The following is a 20,610-nucleotide window of genomic DNA, read 5'->3' as shown; positions in this document are numbered from 1 at the left end:
TCCTTTTATTTTCTCATTTCTAGGGCCTAGCACTATGCCTGGCATATAAGATACTTAATATGTACTCAATGAATAAATGAATGAATGAGTGTATTAGTGAGTGAGTCATTGATAAATATCCATGTAGTGAATGGTAAGATGCTTATAGTTAAGTGAATGGATTGTGGATGAATGGATAGAAGGAAGAAAGAAAGGAAAAAAGGAAGGAAGAAGGATGAGGTCTTTGATAAACAATGTGGTAAGTTGGTTTATCTTGGCAAAATGGACCAGAAAGGGTAAAGAAGCACTGATTTGATTTGCCTAATGAAGAAGATAATTCTGCATTGAGTTCATTGTGCAACCTGGATCAAACAGGAGACAGCAGCTTAACAAAGCACAAGAAGCTAAGCACAATGAACATTAGGGAGGACCTGATTTTGCACATGAATTCTTAGAACCTGACTTTTCTTGCCTTCCTGTGAAATGACACAAGACATTTCATACTGTAGTTATGTTTTTAAGAATAAATAAAGCTGAGTAAAAGCCTTAACTTACAGCAATGCCCTCCTCCCCCAAGTAGCCTTCACTGCCTTTAATACCCGAGGGTCCCTGGAAACAAGAAAAGGAAAAGAACATTAGCATTTCATCAACCCCAACCCAGAGGTCACCAAGCAAACTTCTTCAACTGTACAGTTTTACTTCAAGTAGAGTAGTAAGAGTTTGTAAAAATAAATCCACCCTCCCAAACCCGGACTGTATTTACACACACAAAAAGAGATGGAACTGTGCAACATATGAACGGATAAAGAAAACGTGAGATATATATATATATATATATATATATATATATATATATATACACACACACAATGGAGTATTACCCAGCCATAAAGAAGAATGACTTTATGATATTTACTGGCAATTAAATGGATCTGGAGACTATCATGCTAAGTCAAATAAGCCACTCCCTTAAAAACCAAAGGTCAAATGTTTTCTTGATGTCTGGAAGCTCATTCACAATAGGGGTTAGGGATAGATGTTCAGTGGAGTAACATAGGGGAATGAAGGGAAGGGAGAGGGATGAGACAAGGAAAGACAGTGGAATGAATCTGACCTAACTTTCCTATGCACATACGTGAATATACCACAGTGAATCTCACCATCATGTCCATCCACAAGAAATCAATTAAAAAAACAAAACTATGGGTAAAAGAAAGTAAGATCTGCAGAGCAGAGAGAAGTGGGGAGGTGAGGGGAAATAGAGGTACTGGGGACTGAATTAGAACAAGTTATATTCCATGCTTCTATAATTATGTCAAAATGGATTCTACTGTTAGGCATAACTAAAAAGAACCAATAAAAACAAGAAAAAATATTTTAAAAAGAGATGGAATTCTGAGACAAGTTTCCAGTACTCAAGTATGGGTGTGTGCATGTGTTCCTATCTTGTCTGCAACTCTCTAGGATTATATATAGTGCCGGATGTTTTCTTCCAGACATTCAAACAAACATGACCATATTTGCCCTTGACAGACTTCAAATATCCTCTTTTCATTAAAAACATTTTAGGATTTATGCTATGCATAAAAAAATAGACCACACACATTTTTTTCCTATTCTTTCTGAGCTCTGTTTTTGTTTGTTTTTACCCTACCATTCTCTTTATATGAAGTTGAAGCATTCAGGAAATAATTAGTCCAAAAACTTTCTTTATAGACACAGATTTGGTGATTTGGGAGTTCTGGCGCTATCCATAAATTATTCAGAAATCAAACACATATGTAAACAATTCGTATTGAAATCATTATTAAACATATCCCACAGTGTGTTTTTACATATTTGAAGATTTCTTAAAAGTCCAAAATAATATTTTAACATAAGGATACATAGACATATTTTTGGCTAGGAAATATATGAATTAATGTTGTTAGCTGCTTAAAAAATACTGGCCTGTGTTTGTGTGTGTGTGTCTGTGAAACATCAACATCTTAACATCTGCTATGGCAGAGTGGCCTGATCCAGCTTGAGTTTCAGCTGACAAAATATCAACTAGATTTATAGGACTCTGCCATCATTAAAAATGGAAACTGAAACGAACAACTGGTATTGAGGAGGTTTTCGTTATTCAACATTGAGGGATCAGTGTCTTGTATCCTTGACACCTCTGCTTGACCACTGGGTAAGCAAGATCTTGACAGTCATTTCTCCTGAGAGTTCTATAAGAACTTTAAAGATCTAATTTAGCATGTCAAGGAAAATTGACTACTATTTAACATGGTCATAAAAAAAAAGAGTGTAATAAATGGTTACCACAGAGGTCCTATCTGGAAGTCAAAATCACCCCTTCTTGTCATCTAAACCCACGTCCACAAGACATACCACAATTCAAATAAAGTGAACCATGAAGCTGAACGAAAAACCACCTTTTTCCCTGGTGGACCGGGATCTCCTGTTGTGCCATCCCCTCCGATGCACTTGCAGAACAAACAGCAGCAAGTCCTTTCGGCAACATTGACCTTGGGACACGAGAGAAATATGTTATATTTGATGGTATCGCTTCCCAAATATCATGCACACACCCACACACCAAAGCACACACGAGGTGTGGGGTCATAGCTCAGTGGTAGAGCACTTGCCTAGAACGTATGAGGCACTGGGTTCCATCCTCAGCACTACATAAACATTTTTTAACATAGTTATCTCACACACACACACACACACACACACACACACACACACACAGATTTATGCTCAACAGTATGACCCAGATTTCTTTTTAAAATTTTTTTTTAAAATATATTTGATTTTTAGTCGTAATTGGACCCAATGCCTTTATTTTATTTATTTTTACATGGTGCTGAGGATTGAACTCAGGGCCTCGCATGTGCTAGGCGATCGCTCTACCACTGAGCCACAACCCAGATTTCTATAGCAGTTTCAGAAATCTGTTCACTGTTAAAATGACTGTGCTCTAGGGAGGATATCCAGGATTCTTTTGCCCCCATCTTTTTTTGTTGTGATCTGCATTCTCCACTATCTGAGAAATCCCAAATCAACTCAACAAGTATTTTTGTGTTTTTGAAAATGGTAGCACTCTAACCATGGTCAACTCACTGTGTATTAATATTTTAGAGTGGCTTCCCTTTCACATCCCACCCTACCATAGCATTGACTATGGTGTTGTCGATATAATTCTGCCCCAAGTACTTTGTGCAATAAAAATGGATACATGCTATTTTCTCCTTTCCCCATTTTGTGAAATACCTCTGCCAGAGGATTTTTAGATAGTACCTGCTGTAACACGGCTTGGAACGGCGTCCAGTGGTAAACATTTCCAAAACACTTTTGAGAGCATTTCAAAAACACATGCCAAAATTTTGGAAGCACTTGCTATACAGAGGGTGTGGGCATGAGGAGAATAATCCTCTTGACATGGTGGTAAAAAAAAATCGTATTATGTATTTAAAAATGTGAACGAATTTCGTCCTGGACTTAGTTATTTCCTGAATAACTGACATACTGTTCTTCATTTTAAAAATTAACCCACCAGATTTATTTTTAGGAAAATTCTGTTGGTAACAAATGCTATGCTTCCCTTTAGAGGTGTAAAATTAATCTTTGAATTGCAAAGTTTCTCATTAAATTTCTAGTGCCAATGAAAAACATACAACTTTTGTTATAACCATTTAGGATTTTTCCCCTTTGAATGCTTTATATTATATAATATTCCTTTTATGACATTATAAAACTTTCCTTGAAAATTTCAGAAAAAGCAATAAAACTTGAAATTGAAATATGTAAAACCAAACAATGACAACAAAATGAATTCTATGGTTTCATATTAGATATTCTAATTTTCTTTGGGTCAGTCACATCCAGCATTGAACCTAGCACTATGAGGATTAAAATTGATCTATTTCTATAATTTTTTCTTATACATTGTTTCATTTATGTGATATCTAAAAACTTATAAGCTTGTTTTGAAGAATAACTTCCTCTATGAATTAGCAATACAGACCTCAAAGAGTATAAGACACAAAAAAATACATATAGGATAAGAATTACAACAAAACTTCCATAATAGTTTTTGTAATTACTTTTATGTAATTACTACACTGAAAAAAACTGTGTTTAAACATCTATTTGTATACAAATTCTATGGTGTAAAAAGCAGGAACTAGCATTTCTGGAAGGTGTTAAAGATCTTACAAAATATAAACAAATTACAAATTATTAGCCATACATCAGCAAAAAAGTAGTGTTACAAAGCTTGGTAATGTTCCACCACTCAAGTTCAAAACTTTGCATGTTTCTGAAAGAAATGGCATTAAGATGTATCATTTATAGGCATCATAGTCTAAAAATAGAACATACAGTGAGAATCTCAAGGCTGAAGACAAACTGTGAAAATCTTTCACTTGCTCATAAAATAGATCATATGGTGTTCATTGACATTGTTTCTCCTGCATTAGAGCAGATTGCTTGCTCGGGTTGAGCTCTATATGGAATTTGCTCTCACTTACAAGCCACGTTGCTGAGAAAAACATATCTTCAACATTAGAATCATACACAGCAAGGTGAGCTGGATGTTTAGATCTGCAAGGAATGTGAAATTGACTGGTGGGGGGAAGAGGGGGAACAGCAGAATCATGTTTGTATCTCAAATTCTCTTTGGCACTCACGCTCATGGACTGTAATTTGGGCAGGATTGCCAGTGCTATTTAAATATTTGTTTTCTTCTCTTTTTTCTTTTCTCTCTCCCTCTCTCTCTCTCCCTCTCCCTTCCTCTCTTTTTTCCTTTTTTTTTTTTTGCCAAACTTATTATTTAAGCATGTTTTGACCTATCTCTACTAAATTATATTTTTTTCAAATACCCCTTACTTTTAGGCTGATCACTGATACTGAAAGCCTCTCTCCACTCCCCAAATGATCAGAATTAGTTCAAATGTATACACATAAATATTAAATGTATGTACAAAATAACTGAAATTTAAAAGTGTCCAGTCTTTTCTGAATGACTTACCAGCTGCTTTGACAGCCGACTCCCAAGATCCCTCATGCCAATAGTGAACTGTGTCCTGTATTCAAATCCTTTCCCAAATTCAATGTAGAGGAGATCAGCCAGGTCACTTGAATAGGCAGCTCCATCCAGAGCCACGGTTATGAGTGCATTCAGGCCTATTTAACACAGTTTACAATTGCCCATGTGAGGTAGATTGATTAACCTTTTTGTATTTTTAAATTGCTATTCTCAATAAACAGTTGCAAAAAGAACACTCATTTTTATTGTCTATGTACCCTAACCATATGATATAAATCTAAGAACTAACACAACTGCAATAAACTTATTAAATTGGAGAAAGCGGAAATAATAATAGAAACTTCCATACCCTTATAATTTGAAGTGGGACAGGAGTTAAAAAAAAAAAGAGCATACTAATCCATAATGAGGGGTGTGGGTAGGGAAGAATGAAGGGACTATGGGTTGGGCAGAGGGGAGTGAGGGGAAGGGAGGGGCTATGGGAGTGGGAAGGACAGTGGAATGAGAGGGATATTATTATCCTATATGCACATATGATTACACTACTGGTGTGACTCTGTACCATGTACAGCCAGAGGAATGAGAAGTTGTGCTCCATTTGTGTACAATGAGCCAAAATCCATTCTACTATATAACTAATTAGAACAAAATTTTTAAAAAGACAAAGAGCATGCTAAAGTACAGAGAAATTCAAGAAAGTGAAAGTTGTACATTTTTGCCACTAAATGGAGGATTCTTGAAACTGTAACATTTCTTTCACCAAGGAGCTTTCTTGGGCTATGTACCCACTCTGACTAATGTCTTTCAATCAAGTACATAACTGAGTGAGAAACCGATCCTTTTAAAAATGTGGACTCTCAGTTCGCATCCCCTATTTACTGAGTCAGAATTTGTATTTTAATAAAATTCCCAAGTCATTTACATGCAGGTTAAATCTTTAGATGACCTCATAGTAATGAACATATCATCCAGCTATAAATGGATGGCATATAATCATTGGGAACTGTGGTTTATGATTGGAATTTGATGAATAAGAATATTTTAAAGAAAACTTTTAGCATTAACATAGGTTTGTCAATGACTTATTTTGTAAACAGGAAGATTACATAGACTTGACAATCACTATAATGCTACCATTTGTCAATAGTCACAACATGCCTGGAAGTTGGTTTACATGAGAATCCTCTGGGTTCTTGGATATGATTATACCCCTATTTTATAACTAAACAAAATGATTGGTTACATTGGTATTTTTAGGTCTTCACTTGGCCTAATTGTGAAGCCTTGCACTCAAAAGGACATTTTAACAAAAATGCACTAAGGATATGATAATGAAATAAAAGGCAATCCTAAAACTGAGTAAGTTTAGTTTGATGAAAACCCAATCCCATTGGCATAGTTTTCTCATTTTAGTACAGGTGGGTAAGAAATTATTTGGATAGGATTTGGGTTCAACACACCAGAGTAGGTTGTTTAAGGACTTGGCTGAGAGTCAAGATGACTTTTAATGTACATTTATATGATGTAATTTTGAATAAAGTGAGGCAAAGACAAAGAGAAGAATGAAAGGAATTAAGTTGCTATTCTCAATAAACAGTAGCAAATTGGAGTATCTTGAGTTCCAGAAGAGAAAAATGGAATGGCTGGTGTAAATGGAACAAAGGAAAGATTGACAAGAAATAGGATGACCAATTCGTCCCAGGGTACCTGAGACTTGCCTAGCTTTAGAGCTCAAAGTTGCTGGCTTGTCCCAAGCAAACCAGAACAGTTGGTCACCCTTCTAGAATGGGGATAAAATGGGAGAAGAAGAAGAAAAGAGGTTGTTAGGTGGGCTGGGATAGGGAGAGCTGTACACACCGATTGGAGATTAGCAATAGTGAGAAGGCATGCTTCTAGGTCTATTTATAATGGCTGGGGGAGTCTTCTCACATCTCATATTTTTCTTATTAAGTTCCAGGAAAGGTAAAAATTTAAGAGTTACAAGAAACATGGGATTGTTAACTTTCAGGAAATATGCATATAATTATTATTTAAAACTGCTTTTCTCAGAATAGGAGACTCCAGCCATGCTCCCTTTAGACTCATCCAGTAAGCGAGTCATAGTATCTTAAGTACGTTGTCTTCAATTCCTAAGAAGGAATTAAGAAAGAAGAGATTTCAAAACTTTGGAGAATAAAGAATCACTGAGTAGATTCTAGGGTATCCAATTTAAAAAAAAATTAAAAACTGATTCCAACTTCAGCCCACAAAGATAAGTTTGAAACTATATGCTATCAAAGATACTTTTTTCTTGTCTCCTTTTGTTACATGATGATTTTGTGTAGTTTACATGTGTATATAAGTGACCTCAAATTACGGTGGCTCTTCTAGGTCATAAGATCCATCAACTAACCTCATATATGTTTAAATACTGGGAGCAGAGATACTTCTTTTCCATATTGAGAGCCATTTGACATCTTTTGGAGAACATTAGAAACTTCATTCCTTGGTCTATTTTTCAAAGATTCTAAATTTCTGAGAATATTATTTTAAAAATCTAACTTCTAAAGTTAACACTGATTTACAACTTTTCTAGTGGGAGTTGGAAGAAAGGATTGGTCTTAGCATTCTGAATTTTCCAAGGCATCTCCTGGAAGAAACTTCAATGCTGTCTGAAAGAGATACATCTTTTCCCCACAGAAGGGAAGCTTTAATGATTAAAAAGAACAATAGCTTCTAAGTGCCCACCCAAATTAAGTGCTCTTGTTCTCAATCTTAATTAAAATCCTAATTACCAAGTTCATGATCAAAGGCTTGATAAAGAGTGTTCTGGGAAGGGTGAAATAAAAGCTGTAAGTTCAGAGAACTTTGCAATTTATTGAAGATTGAGGGGAGAGAACCAAACAGAAAAGATGAAGTCCAGTCAGCCTCTACTAGTGAACCTATGGGGCAGGTATCTTGGGTCAGTTTCCCTGGAGGCAGAGCCTGAGATGAGAACTCGATGCATACAATTTTTTGAGGAAGAACTCTAAGAAAAAGGTATAAGGAATAAGGGTAGGGCAGGAAAAGAAGGTGAGCAAGATAGTATTTCAGCTTGAGTCTAAGATCAGCCTGATCCCAGGGAGCTCTGGAGCACAAATTGCACACTTTGAGGCAAAGGTTCCAATCTTCCTACTATATCTGCTGCCCAGGGATGGGGTGGAGAGCAATCTGCCAGGTGAGGTGGCTTCCTCTGGCCACGTCTGATTCTTCAGAGACTGAGTAAGCTGTGACTTTTTAGTAGCCAATATACTCAACCGCAGTTGGCAGATGGGTGGTCCTGCCAATAAAGGGGACCAGGGTGGACCAACAATAACCCCCACTTACAGGAGAGTGTTTCCATTCTTAGTCAAACTAAAACACCTGGATCCTTTTGCCTCCGCTGATCCATAGTGTAATAAGAACTGACAATAAATAAGACTGGCCATTGGTTCTTAAAGCTAAAAACCTGGTGCCAGAGCTTTATTACCTCACCAAGGCCATGGTTGGTCCATCTTTGGACTGAAGGAAGGAACTGGTTATAAAGCCCCAAACCATGAATAAACATGTCCAGCAATGCTTGCCACGTCTAGAAGAAAATAACCCAACTCTCATATTCCTTGGTCAAGGAGAAATATCCCATGTGCTTTCGTTGACACTAAAGATGTAGAAATATTAGATAATGCAGGGTAAAGGGAAAAGAAACCTTCTCCAGGAAAGGTTGAGAAGAAAAAACTCCGTGATACAAGACAAGGGACTGGATGTGGTATTCAGAGCTGTTTCCGACACACAGAGGAGGAAGAAAGCAGATGTCAAAATGTTCTCAGGGTCCATGTGTTCTGTTGGGTGCATACAAAGTAGAAAGACTGCCAAGTTCAGGGTTATTTGAGTGCCTGGAAACTTAAGAGCAAGAGGTGGGCTCTGAGATTGTAAAGTTAATAAGTGCCACTTCCCCCCACACCTGTCCAGTACCTTCTTTTCTAAGTTCATCTGATTTTTGTTCAAGTTTTTCAACATCGTCGTCCAATCCATCTGAAAATAAAAGGGCCACCTGGAATGTGTTCAAAAAGAAAAGAAAGACGAGTCAAAGAAGTTCATTGCAGTCACACAGCAACAGATAAAATCAAGCCAGGTTACCTTTCCCCGAGTCGCTGACTTATTCTGGAACGCGTCCCACAGGGAACTCAAGAGGTCTGCGTTGAGAAGAGACGGGCCTTTAACTGTCACCCCCTTCAAGCTGTTCAGGATGTTTTCACTGTAGATCTCAAACTTGGGGAAATGTTTTTCCATGGCATTTGTCACTTGGAAAGCCACACTGACCTGAGTCTCTGTGCCCACCTCACAGCTTACCCCGTTGAGGGAGCTGATGGCCCGTAAGAGGTCTTGAAGATAGGTTTCCATCCAAGGCTGGCCTTCCAGAAAAGTCTGCCCTTTCAGCTGAGTTGAGATGTCAAATCCAACCACAATATCCACAAAACAATCTAGGATTCAAGGGAAAAGCATGTCTTACCAGATCAGCAAACTTTTACTTGACTGATTCTAGGCTCTTGGAATTTTTATTTCGATTCCAGGTATGAAGTTGGAAAACAAGAAAGGGGAATGGAGGAAACTCAGAACCATTGCTTTATAACCTGTAAGAGTATAAATGTATTATTATTTTTATCTGATGTATGATCTAGATGGTTCTATAGCAACCACATTTCTGAAAGATTTTATTGTAGCCATTGAAATAATCCCCTTTAAATAAGCAAAGTCATTTAAATATCTCTAAAGTATGTTGTGGAAGTGTTAACAAGGCAAGAAACTCATATCATGCTATTTATCAACTGAGGTCTTTTAGTAGATATTAAATTTGAATAAATATAAGGGAAATGTAAAAACATTTTGAATACAGAAAATAATTCAGAATAAAAGAAATCTCAGAGGACTTGTTTTGATGATTTATTTTTCCAAAAAGGGTCTCTGATTCCTCCTTTGGAACAAATAAAAACAAAACAAAAAATTCCTGAGATTTTGCTTCGTTTCAGTCCTACAAGTAAAGAAAGTCGCAATGCAATCCTCCATATTTGATCATGTCAAAGGTGGCCCTGCCAGCACTCAGCCCTTCAGGAAGTTAAGGGTACATCTATTTTTGAATCTAGAGGTACTCAGAGAAGTGTTTCATTTAAAGGACTTTGCCTTTATCCTTAACATCAGGACAAATCAAGCATTGGAAAAATCAGAATGGGTTTGATGTTTTAAGCTGAGCTTCCTAAAGGTAGGTAATTAAATGATAAAAATCATACAACACACTCTTTTTCTTCAAGATTTTTTAAGTTGGTGAAACATTCCAACCTTTTCCAGCAAACAACATGTACAGTTTGCTTGATACAATAAGCAGCAGTGAGTGCTTTTGATTTGCTTTGCTTAGATCAGCAGTTTTTCAGGTGTGTTTTGTACGGACAAGGCCTGCCTACATTTCTTCCCAGATACCCTGGCTAGTTGGACATTTGCAAGTCTTTGAAACCAAAATGTCAACTTCAGTTCTTAAAATAAGGACCATAACTTGATTTTTTTTTCAATGAGAAAGGAGGTAAGTGAAGGAAAATAAAAGCTCTATTAGATTACCAATTTTTACCATGAGATTTAAGGTAAGTCAATATGTTATCAAAACATCTAGAAGAGTGGCCTTCTTAGTTTGCTATCTTTTACTTTATTAGAAATTCTCTTCTTGGATACTGGGAAAGCAGGATAAAAGAAAAAGAAAGCAGTTAGAAGGAAACATCAGGGTATGTCCTTTCTAAAAGCCTCTTAAATTTATATCTTCTCTTGACTTGAGATTGAAATTTTTATTGTGGAATTGTTTTAACCTCTGGAAAGAAAACCAGTCAGTAACTAAGATAAATGATCTCACAATAATGTGAGCAAAGGAATAGAATTTAGCCGACAAATTGTGTGAGTAGCCGGGTGTCTAAGTGCAATAGAGAGGAGGCCCTGCTGATCGTGTGGGTTCCCAGGCCAGTGGGCCCTGAAAGTGCTACAGAGGTAACTGCCCTAAATCAGGAGCCCTTGGAAGTCTTGAGGCCTAGAATCTTCCACAACAGAGTTGTAATTTGGAATGAATCCAGCAAAAGTGATTCAAATGAACTGGAGGCGTGGGTAGTTTTGGATGTGAGCTAGGGAGAAGGCTAAAATTGATTGATGAGCTATAATGAGGAATTAAACTAGGATAACAGAAATGGGAACAGAGAAGAGCAATAAAAGAAAATTAAGACGGTAACCCACAGGCTACAGAGGAAAAAAATTTAAAAAGAGAGAGAGATAAGTAAAAGTGGCATTCTGAGCCTTTACCTAGTCCCCCAGTGTGGGTGCCCAGGGGGCAGGTCTTTGGGAAGACAGGAGGCTTCGTTTCGGGCATGGGCTGGCCATGACTCTGTTACTGCTAAACGAATTTGGGCAGATCTCTTGCCCTCTCTAGGAATTACTTTCCTTGACATAAAGATAAAGGGATTATGTATCTCAAAATAAATTCACAAAAGAACAAAAAAGAGTAGATTGGACTGGACAGTCTTGTGGTTTTCCAGCCAGATCCCGAAGCTGATTCTAATTATCTGAGTCTTTAAAAAGAGTCTTTATAAGTTAGAGTTGGTGATGGCAGATTCTTAGTCTTAAGAAACACTGCTCAGAGGCTAGGGTGTCTTCAGAAGATTTGAAGACAGATTCTAGTGGGGAAAGTGGGCCTGTTGGTAGTTATCAGCTGGGGAGGAGACAGATTTGTACGGGGTCTTTGAAATAAGGTGTATCGTTGAAGAAAAATAAGAAAGAATGATCAAGGAAATATAGTTAGGTACTATAACAGTCCTAGTTTCTAGAACTCCTATATCTGTTTTCTCCCTCTGCACAGAATTATGACTTTGTCCACTGAAGAACCACAACTTCCACCATTTGGTCCCCTAACACATGGGGGGTGAGGGTCAGGTTTGACAGGGTCTCCATTGTGTTCATTGCAAGAGGGCTGCAGTGCTGCCCACATGCATGTAACCCAGGTGAAGTCAAGAAGGCTCTGGCTCCTTTCCCACTTCCAATTCCACATGTGTTGCATGGTGCATCCTGTTGCTGGTTTCCTCAGCAGTTTTCCAAAGAAGCTGGATAACACCACCCAGTAGGGTGGGAGGGCAAACTCTCCGTGGGGTAAATGCTAACCAAGAGGAGTAGATAGAAAGATGCATCCTCTCCTTTACTCCCCATGCTGGCCTGGTCTGGGCAGTGGTTCTGCAGGGTCTCTGGTAATGTTTTGCATGGCCAATGTGCCAGTTGTGCTTTCTTAAGAAGCCATGGGTAGCTTGGCAACATACCACCTTGTATTCATTTTCCCTTCTTTCCTGCATCTCCGCTACTCAGTCTTGCTTTACTTTATTGCACTTCCAATAAAGTATTAGCACATAAGTTTTGCTCTGAGTTCTGTTTTTAGAGCATCCAGCAAAAGCAGGAACATAAAGAGCTCCTTGTCAAGAAAAGTTGGAAACTATTTTCTATTTTCCCCTTGTATTTCTCACATTCCTTGAATCAAATAAATCCTTAAGTTTCCTCTGACCTCATTCTATTCAAATAGGCCTTTTGATCTGTCCATGATTACAGGTGCAAAAGATGAGAAGTACTCCTGACTCTTTTGCTACCTATTCAGGGCTCCATGCCAAAAAGATTGGACATTCCCATCCTGAAAACTGCCCCAAGTTTCCTCTAGGTAGACGGAGTAACCACCCTCAAGAGAAAAATCAGGAGAGTAAGCTTGGGTGAAGGTTATAAATCAGACTGTGGAGTTCAGCTATGTAGGATAATTTGGCATATTAAATTTGAACATAGTTCTGAAATGTTAAAATATTGAAATTTTGGGGTTGGGGGATATAGCTCAATAGTAGAACACTTGCCTAGCAGGTGTAAGGCTCTAGGTTTGATCCCCAATAAGGCAAAAGAAAAATAATAATAAATAAAATAATAGAAAAATAAAAATTATCTGCACACTGTCTAAACTGAGGGTCTTCAGAAAATGCAATAAAGTACCTAAGCCAAAGAACCCTTGGTAAATTTTCTCCTACAAACTAACCCCGTTACTCCAGTTTTTATAACAGAGACTAACAATAATGCTCAATAAGTGTAACAAGTTGTTATTATAAGTTACACTTATTACACGTATTGAGCATTTACCAAGAACCTCCCACTCAAGGTCCTACTTGTCCTTATATAACAGGAAACATGCAGAATCCCTTATAATGTTCATTTTGTAGAGGAAGAAGCTGTGACCCAGAGAAGTTTGCCCAAGGTCTCACAGTTATGACTGGATCTCATGCTTGGGATTCAGATCCAGGCTTGTCGGGAGTCCATATGTTGAGCCACCCTATTTTATCACTTCCTGGGTGGCCGATGATGACAGGTCATGCGGGTTACTAGTCCTGCTGCTAGACTGTGCTGTGCTGTTGGAAGTGACAACTTAGCAGCAGGTGGTTTCCTTCGGAAGCAGCAGCTCGTGGAAACAATTTCAAGGATATTAATCCCTGACGTCCTCATCAACCCCAGCTATTAATTGGTGAAGCACAACACTTTGACACTTGTTCTTTATACTGTCAGCCCCAGATAATCTGCACAACAACTACATCAAGAAAACAGGTTAACTTAATAAGACTAGGGTGGAAGAGGTTGGGATCAGGTTTCAGATTTAGGTTTCAAAATGTGCTTTATCTATTATTCTTGTATGATCTGGACCAGACTACCAATATTCCTTTGAGTTTCAATTTCCATAGTTTGTTTGTTTATTTATTTATTTATTTTATTTTATTTTATTTTTTTGGTGGTTCTGGGAATTGAACCTGGGGCGTCAGGCATACTAGGCAAGTGCTCTACCATTGAGTTACATCTCCAATCCTTGTTTCCACATCATATAGGGTGTTAGGAGAGTCAATGAGATAATACAGTTGAAGTTCTTAGAGCTCTAGGCTTGACCCTTCAGAGATGCTCAAAAGGATATTGATTCTCAGTAAGATCCTTAATATTTCCATGCAGTTGACTTTACTTTTGCATTCTGCATCAGTCTACAATCGGAGAAACTCTTAGAGATGAGTTAGCTTTACAAATGAGAAAACAAAGACTCAGAAAAGCCAGTGACTTCTTCAAAGTTAGGCATATTTTTTTGTTAAATAGCAGAGCAGATGGGAGTGCAGCTCAGTGGTGGAGTATTTGCCTAGCATGTGTGAAGCCCTGGGTTCCATTTCCATCACCAAAAGAATAAGTAAAATGAGAAGCAGAATGTCCAGGCTCTAAGCTTTGTTTGTTTGAGTCCCACCAAGCTACTGTCTGATTTGAGGATTTATTATATTGCATTAAAGAACTGGCATCCCTTAATATATTCTCATAGGCCTTTGAAGGTTTATCAGTGCTCATTCCAGACTCATCAGTCCTCAGCTCATAGCTTGGATCCAAAGCTCTCACATTCCTGCTTGCTGGAGTAATGACTTCAAGTTTATCTTAATACAGAGTACTTTCCTTATTTAATTTTTTTTTACATTCACAGCTATTTCCTTTAAAGATAACTCATTCACTACTTGTAGTTTATATTTTTTGTATTTTACGTTCCACATGATTATTTGTTATGCACTCAAGTAGAAACTAAATTGTTTTTTCAGATAATTTTCTGCCTAATAACTAGAAATGGATATTTCATGTGAAAACAGGAAATTGATGCAGAAGGTTTGGCTGAGGGAATCAGATACATTCCAAAGTATGAGTAGATCATAAAGCAGGAAGTACAAAGACAGTTGTTGTTTTTTTTTTTTGAATTTTTTTTAATATTTATTTTTTTTAGTATTTGGCGGACACAACATCTTTGTCTGTATATGGTGCTGAGGATCGAACCCGGGCCGCACGCATGCCAGGCGAGCGCGCTACCGCTTGAGCCACATCCCCAGCCCCTACAAAGACAGTTTTTAGTCAATGGTGGGGCTCTTAACTGTAAACTTCCACACTGGGTCTTATAAAAGATGAGATTGGAGCTAAGAAGAACATTTATGGAGAGCACTGTTGACGCATTGGGAGCTCTTACACACACACACACACACACACACACACACACACACACACACACGAGATGATTTCTTCTAAGTCAAGAGAGAGGAGTTTTCAGAGATAACTTAAGCCTGGAAAACTCTAAGGAGTGAGACACAGGGCTGCAATTTCCAGTGTTTACTGGGGCAAGTGACATGCTCCTGTTCCTGGTGGAACTGATATGGCTGAGTATAAGAAAGAGGTATTGGGGCTCCTCTCATCTCCCATCCAAGAAGCCTATCTAGGGGCCAGTGAGTGGGGGAGTGCAGACAGACCTCGGTAGAATAAAGCCAGAATCATCACCAGAGGCTCAGAGGCTGAGGAAGGGATCAGGGACCATCTAGAACTCAGACATATTTGACTTCCTCAAAGGAGCTATAGTTGAGAGATGCCCCCCAAAATGGATTTTGGTGGGGAGGAAGGATGATGGGGGATAGGACAGAAGATCTTTGAAGGACTCACAAATGGACCCAGCTTTGGACATTGGCTATCATTAAAGAAAACCAATTCCTGACAAGTATTATCAAGTGAAAACTTCTATGGACCTCCTCTCCCTTCCCCACCCCATTCTGGAATGGCTAGAAACCAGTTTTAGCAAGATGGGGACAGGGTCTAGGAGAAAGGATAGCAGAAAAAGATGGGAACCATGAGCAAAATGTCAACCGTGTATGGCCTCTTCTCCGATGGCAGGTGAGCAGTCTGTGGCCAGCTGGAAAGTGGAATAACCTTGGAAGAAGTTTAAAGTTTTAATAGCTGCATTGAGATAGACATATTAATCACCAAGAGGAGGTTCATTTATTTCTTAGAAATGATTAGGGGCAAGGGAAGAGCTAGCCCCCATGAATAAATTTAATGGGTCAGTGGTGGACAAAAATGAAGTGACTTTATAATTACATCCCAAGGTGTCATGCTTATTCAAAGTAAAGTTCAAATATGTGATTTCTCATTTAATCCTCACAGTGATCTTTTTAAACCAGGTGATGCTATTATTCACATTCCATGGGTGAGACAATTAAAGTTAGAGAAGTTAAGCAACCTGACCAAGAAAAATAGGCTGGAGCAGGGACTTTGTAGTTGGCTATCTGTCTGCAGAGGCCTCTTGATGTCCTGTGGCTTTATTTTTCCTTGGTGGAAATCTGGAATTAATGTTTACCAGGCATACTTAGAATCACAGCTAACCTGGAGAGAGCCTTTATGATAAGTTAAAAAATAGTTACCCTCCTTCAAGACACTTTATTTCCACCTATTGGGACAATGTCAAAATATGCTAATGTGATAAGATATTTATTAGTTTCTGTGGTATAATTTCATAACAAAGATATGAATTCCTATATCTGTACCCATGGCACTTGGAGGCCCTGTAGGCTCAACTGCCAGATAACCAACATCGTAAGTCTCTACTCATTTGAAAATGTCCTTCAACCTCTGAAACCAGCCAAATTGTGAACAATGGCCCTGTGCTCACACCCTTGGAAGCTGAGGCTCTCCATTCTCAGAGGGGGCTCTGAGAATGCTCACCCAGGATGGAGGGTTAAAAAAAAAAGATATAGAATCCCAAACATGCTGTTTCTCAATCCACAAGTCACAAAAATACTTGATAACTGTGAAAAAAATAATAAACGAGAAAACCAGAGGCACAAATCTAAGTTCTCCCAGCAACCCCAGGGGATGCACATAGAGCCTGAGGAAAATGTCAGTGAAGACAGTGGAGGAGATGAAAAATGAAGAACTTATTAAATACTTACTGCTCTCGCCCCCCGAGGTGCAGATGTTGCGAACAATCCTTTTTTTGACTTTTCTCAGTTCATCAAAGTTATGAACTGTCAATTTTTTTTGTGCAGTCCCAGTAATCTGAACAAGCTGCTGATCATCCACATCTCCGATGCCCACCGAGTAGATGTCAACACCTTTGCGTCTCAGCTCTTCAGCAGCCTGAGCCACTTCATCTTGGGACTGGCCATCTGTGAGGACCAGCAACACCTGCGGGGTACCTGCATTGATCCTACTGCCCATGTCTGGCCTGAAGTAATGCCCCACCTCCCGGAGTGCAGCGCCAATGTGTGTGTATCCAAAGATCTGCTGGATGTTTTCAATCTGAAACGATATCTCCTTTTCACCCGTGAATGTTCCCAGTGGAAACTCTGGCCGGTAAGTATGGCTAAACTGGGCTGCTCCTATGCGCACTCTGTTGAGGCTGACATCAAAGTCTTGAACAATAGATGCTAAAAATTCCTTCATCTTCTTGAAGTCACTTGGGTGAATGCTATTTGAACCATCCATGAGAAAAACAAGATCTACTTTTTCAATTTCACAATCTACAAAGGAGAGGAAACGGAACAACAATGACAAAAACCAGAGTATTCGTTTTTTCTTTCATCCACCAAAAGTAAATTGTTTACAGCCACATGGAGACAATATTTCTGAAAGTGGTTTCTTATCTTAATACTACTTTCTGGTCACATTAATTGGAGAAGGAAGTAAAAACAAGTGATCAGTTCATAAAGCAACACAGGCATGAACTACTCACACACTCTTGATATTTCTCTTGGCTTGTCCATTTGGTCTGACGCCATTTTCTTTTCTGACATGCCAGAGAGCTGGGAATGGTGCTAGAAAAAAAACTTTTTCTCATCTGCAATCTAGTCTTAACCCTTCCAGAAAGCCCAGGGACAGTAGTAGCACAGCAAGGAAAAAAACAAAATAACACACATCCATTGAGGAATTCAAACAGAAACAGATGGTTCACGTTATTGACTTGGCCTCTCTGGCCAGTTGAGCCAATAAATGTTTTTCTGGTTTATTAGGTCGAATCAGTGGGAGGACTTAAGAGCATGCCTTCTGGTGTATATCTAGTTGATTTTCCCCTTCTTTCAGCCCTCTTTTTGATATGTAGGCAAAAAAATACCTACTTGAGAATAAAAATATTTTTGAGTAAACAATTTAGTATGTTAGAGCTACTTCTCTGGTATTCATACAGCAAATACAAAACAAAAAGGATAAGAGGCCAACGAGTGAGTTATACTTGGCACACAGTCCTGTGTGATCCTTGGCTTTCTGGAAAGCATTCTCATTTCCCAGAATTCCCCAGTGATCCCACCACTGACCCAACTTAATTACTTCTCATTGTCACCTCAGAGAAGATTAAAGGTATCGGACGGAGATTCCTGCCGTCCAGATAAGGAAGACATCAAAAGAAATACAGGAGACCCTTCAGGAATGGGTCAGCTCATTAAACTCCTTCATTTCAGATTCTAATAAAGGAAAGCAAGTACTGTTTTTCTGCTCAAAGAACTTTTCAACACAAAAATTCAGTGCCATTTTTCACAGAGGGCTCAAGAAGGACAAATCAAATTTTAGGAATTAACCACAAGGAGATTTGTCCTTGTTTTCTATGGAGATTTGTCTTAGTGAAGACCCAGAAAGATTCTGTTAGTTTCATCAAAGAAAAAGATGGTAGTTGTGTTCTATGGATGCAAGGCATACAAAAACCAGAAAAGCTAAAATGATTTTGAGAAAAGAACGGCACCAAGATGTTGAAACGGTGCATTAACAGCCATTCATCTAATAAAAATAGTGGTTTTTTTTCAGTAAAATATATCTTGGGAAAAAATACTAAGACATTTTAGTAACACATAATCTCCCTGTAACCCCAAAGTGTAAGATGACATTTTAGATGAACTTGTGCGTATTAGAAATAAGTGAATAAACAGGGGATTCCTAACCATGGAGACAAGAAGATTTCATGCTGATTCTTAGAGATAGAATTTTATTTCTTATGTAAACCAGGGAGAAAAAATTAGTGGGTAGAATAACCTGTGCTTTAATAAATAAAGCCTGTTCCAAACTGGTGAATTCCCCATCATTAGAATAGTTTAGGAAAAGCGATTAGGAAGTTGGAGAAGGTACTTCTTTTGAGGGAGGAGGCTGAACACAGTGACCTTGAGGTTTTCCCACGTTCCGGAATCTCAGAGTAGGGGAGTCTGCTGAAACAAGTTTGGCTCATTCTCTTCTCTGGAAAACTTCTCCCTTAAGGACTATCGCTTTGGCATCTCCCTCAATTGGCCCCATGTTAATAATAAGGAAAAACTTGATGGACAAGGCTTACCAACTTTTGAAGAGTTACAGACACTGGCTGAGACATCTGAAAAGATCCCCTTCAGGCCTCCAAAAGTCTCCACAAAGTAGTACTTATCTCTTGATCCTGCCATCGCTAACAGCTCCACAGGATTGGCGCCAGCAATGCCCACAGCCAGGACGAGAATGCCTTTGTCCCGCAAGGCCTTGGCGGTGGCATTGAGTTTATCAGCATCGTGAGACTCCCCATCGGTGATCACGATGAGGACTTGGGGGACCCCCTTGTGCAGGCGGCTGCCCCTGGCTTCAGTGAACATGTGGTCTGAGAAGGCTAGTGCCTCCGCTGTGTAAGTGTTGCCCCCCAGGGGCTGGTCATTCTGGAGCACTGAAATCACCTCCAATTTTGTGCCAAGATCACCCAGATAAAAGAGTACCTCTGGGTCATCAGCGTACTTCAGGGCTCCAAACCGGACCTGGTTCTTTCCAACATCAGCTTTTTTCACTAAGCCAATCATGAAGTCCTTCATGATATTGTATTCGTCGTAATCAATGCTGCCAGAGCTATCGATCACAAACACAACATCCAGAATTTCAATCCGCTTGCACTCTAGAAGAGGAAGGGAAGGAAAAATCAATATGGATTAGCTTTGGAGAGTCCCCAAACGGTTGTTTTTTTAATTGCTGATGTTTCCATTGCATGGGGTCATGCTGAACATTAAAATATCAATTCCCTGGATAACAGAGACACATGCACTTTTGCACTACCAATACATAACGATGATCAGGTAAGTTTTCAAGACTAGGCAGGTATGAAGGGAAACCTACCAAAGGTTTGGGAGGGGTGGAAAGACAAACACAAGATCATTGGGAATAAATTTTCAATAAAACCTTTGGACTAAAAAACCCAAATCCAAGTTTCACGTAAATTTTCCCATATAAATGTTTCCTTCAACATGTGTTTTCATTTAAACGAGTTTGTCTTTTTTTCTTTAAGGCTATAGGGATCTTGAGATCTTATTCCTAAGATAAAACTTTGAGGAAATAACCGAATAAAAATTAATTTGGCAACACTGTATTTTTTTTTTCATAGTTATGATGGCTGACTTTCAAGGTTACATTTTATCCCCCTTTGACCTTCTTGAAACATCTATTTTCATATTGGACCGCCATATAAAAAAAAAAAAAAAAGCCCATTTCTCCCTTGGCCCAGTTTAATTGTCTTAGTATGACACTCTGAACTTCTTAAACCTGAGGTCAATGCCATGGAAAAGTAGAGCAGGAAAGACCCCAATTAGTAATTCACGAGAAGCATGTTCCATCTAAAGGAGCCCATCTATTCTGAGTTCGAAGCGCCAACTCATCCATTCTGGAGAAGTTTTCTCCATAAGAAGGCAAGTCCTTGTGTCCTTATATAGTACATTGTCTCTACTGGCCTTAGAAAGGTA

At 38.7% G+C, this 20,610-nt stretch overlaps 1 protein-coding gene across 1 annotated transcript in view; it reads right to left on the bottom strand.

The window, feature by feature from the left end:
• Positions 1–20,610, bottom strand: part of Col6a6 (collagen type VI alpha 6 chain) — a 110,003-nt gene that overhangs the window by 79,491 nt on the left and 9,902 nt on the right. Inside the window, exons 6-12 of the mRNA XM_026384010.2 lie at positions 19,197–19,772; positions 16,837–17,406; positions 9,155–9,498; positions 8,990–9,068; positions 5,003–5,157; positions 2,403–2,495; positions 535–588 (exon numbers count right to left, since the gene is read on the bottom strand). Coding sequence (XP_026239795.2) covers positions 535–588; positions 2,403–2,495; positions 5,003–5,157; positions 8,990–9,068; positions 9,155–9,498; positions 16,837–17,406; positions 19,197–19,772 — 1,871 coding nt within the window. The remainder of the gene's footprint in view (positions 1–534; positions 589–2,402; positions 2,496–5,002; positions 5,158–8,989; positions 9,069–9,154; positions 9,499–16,836; positions 17,407–19,196; positions 19,773–20,610) is intronic.

The sequence above is a fragment of the Urocitellus parryii genome, chromosome 2 (genome assembly GCF_045843805.1).
Source record: "Urocitellus parryii isolate mUroPar1 chromosome 2, mUroPar1.hap1, whole genome shotgun sequence".
In the NCBI taxonomy this organism is placed as follows: domain Eukaryota; kingdom Metazoa; phylum Chordata; class Mammalia; order Rodentia; family Sciuridae; genus Urocitellus; species Urocitellus parryii.
The sequence above is the reverse complement of the archived record's forward strand: the minus strand, read 5'-3'. Positions and strand labels throughout refer to the sequence as shown.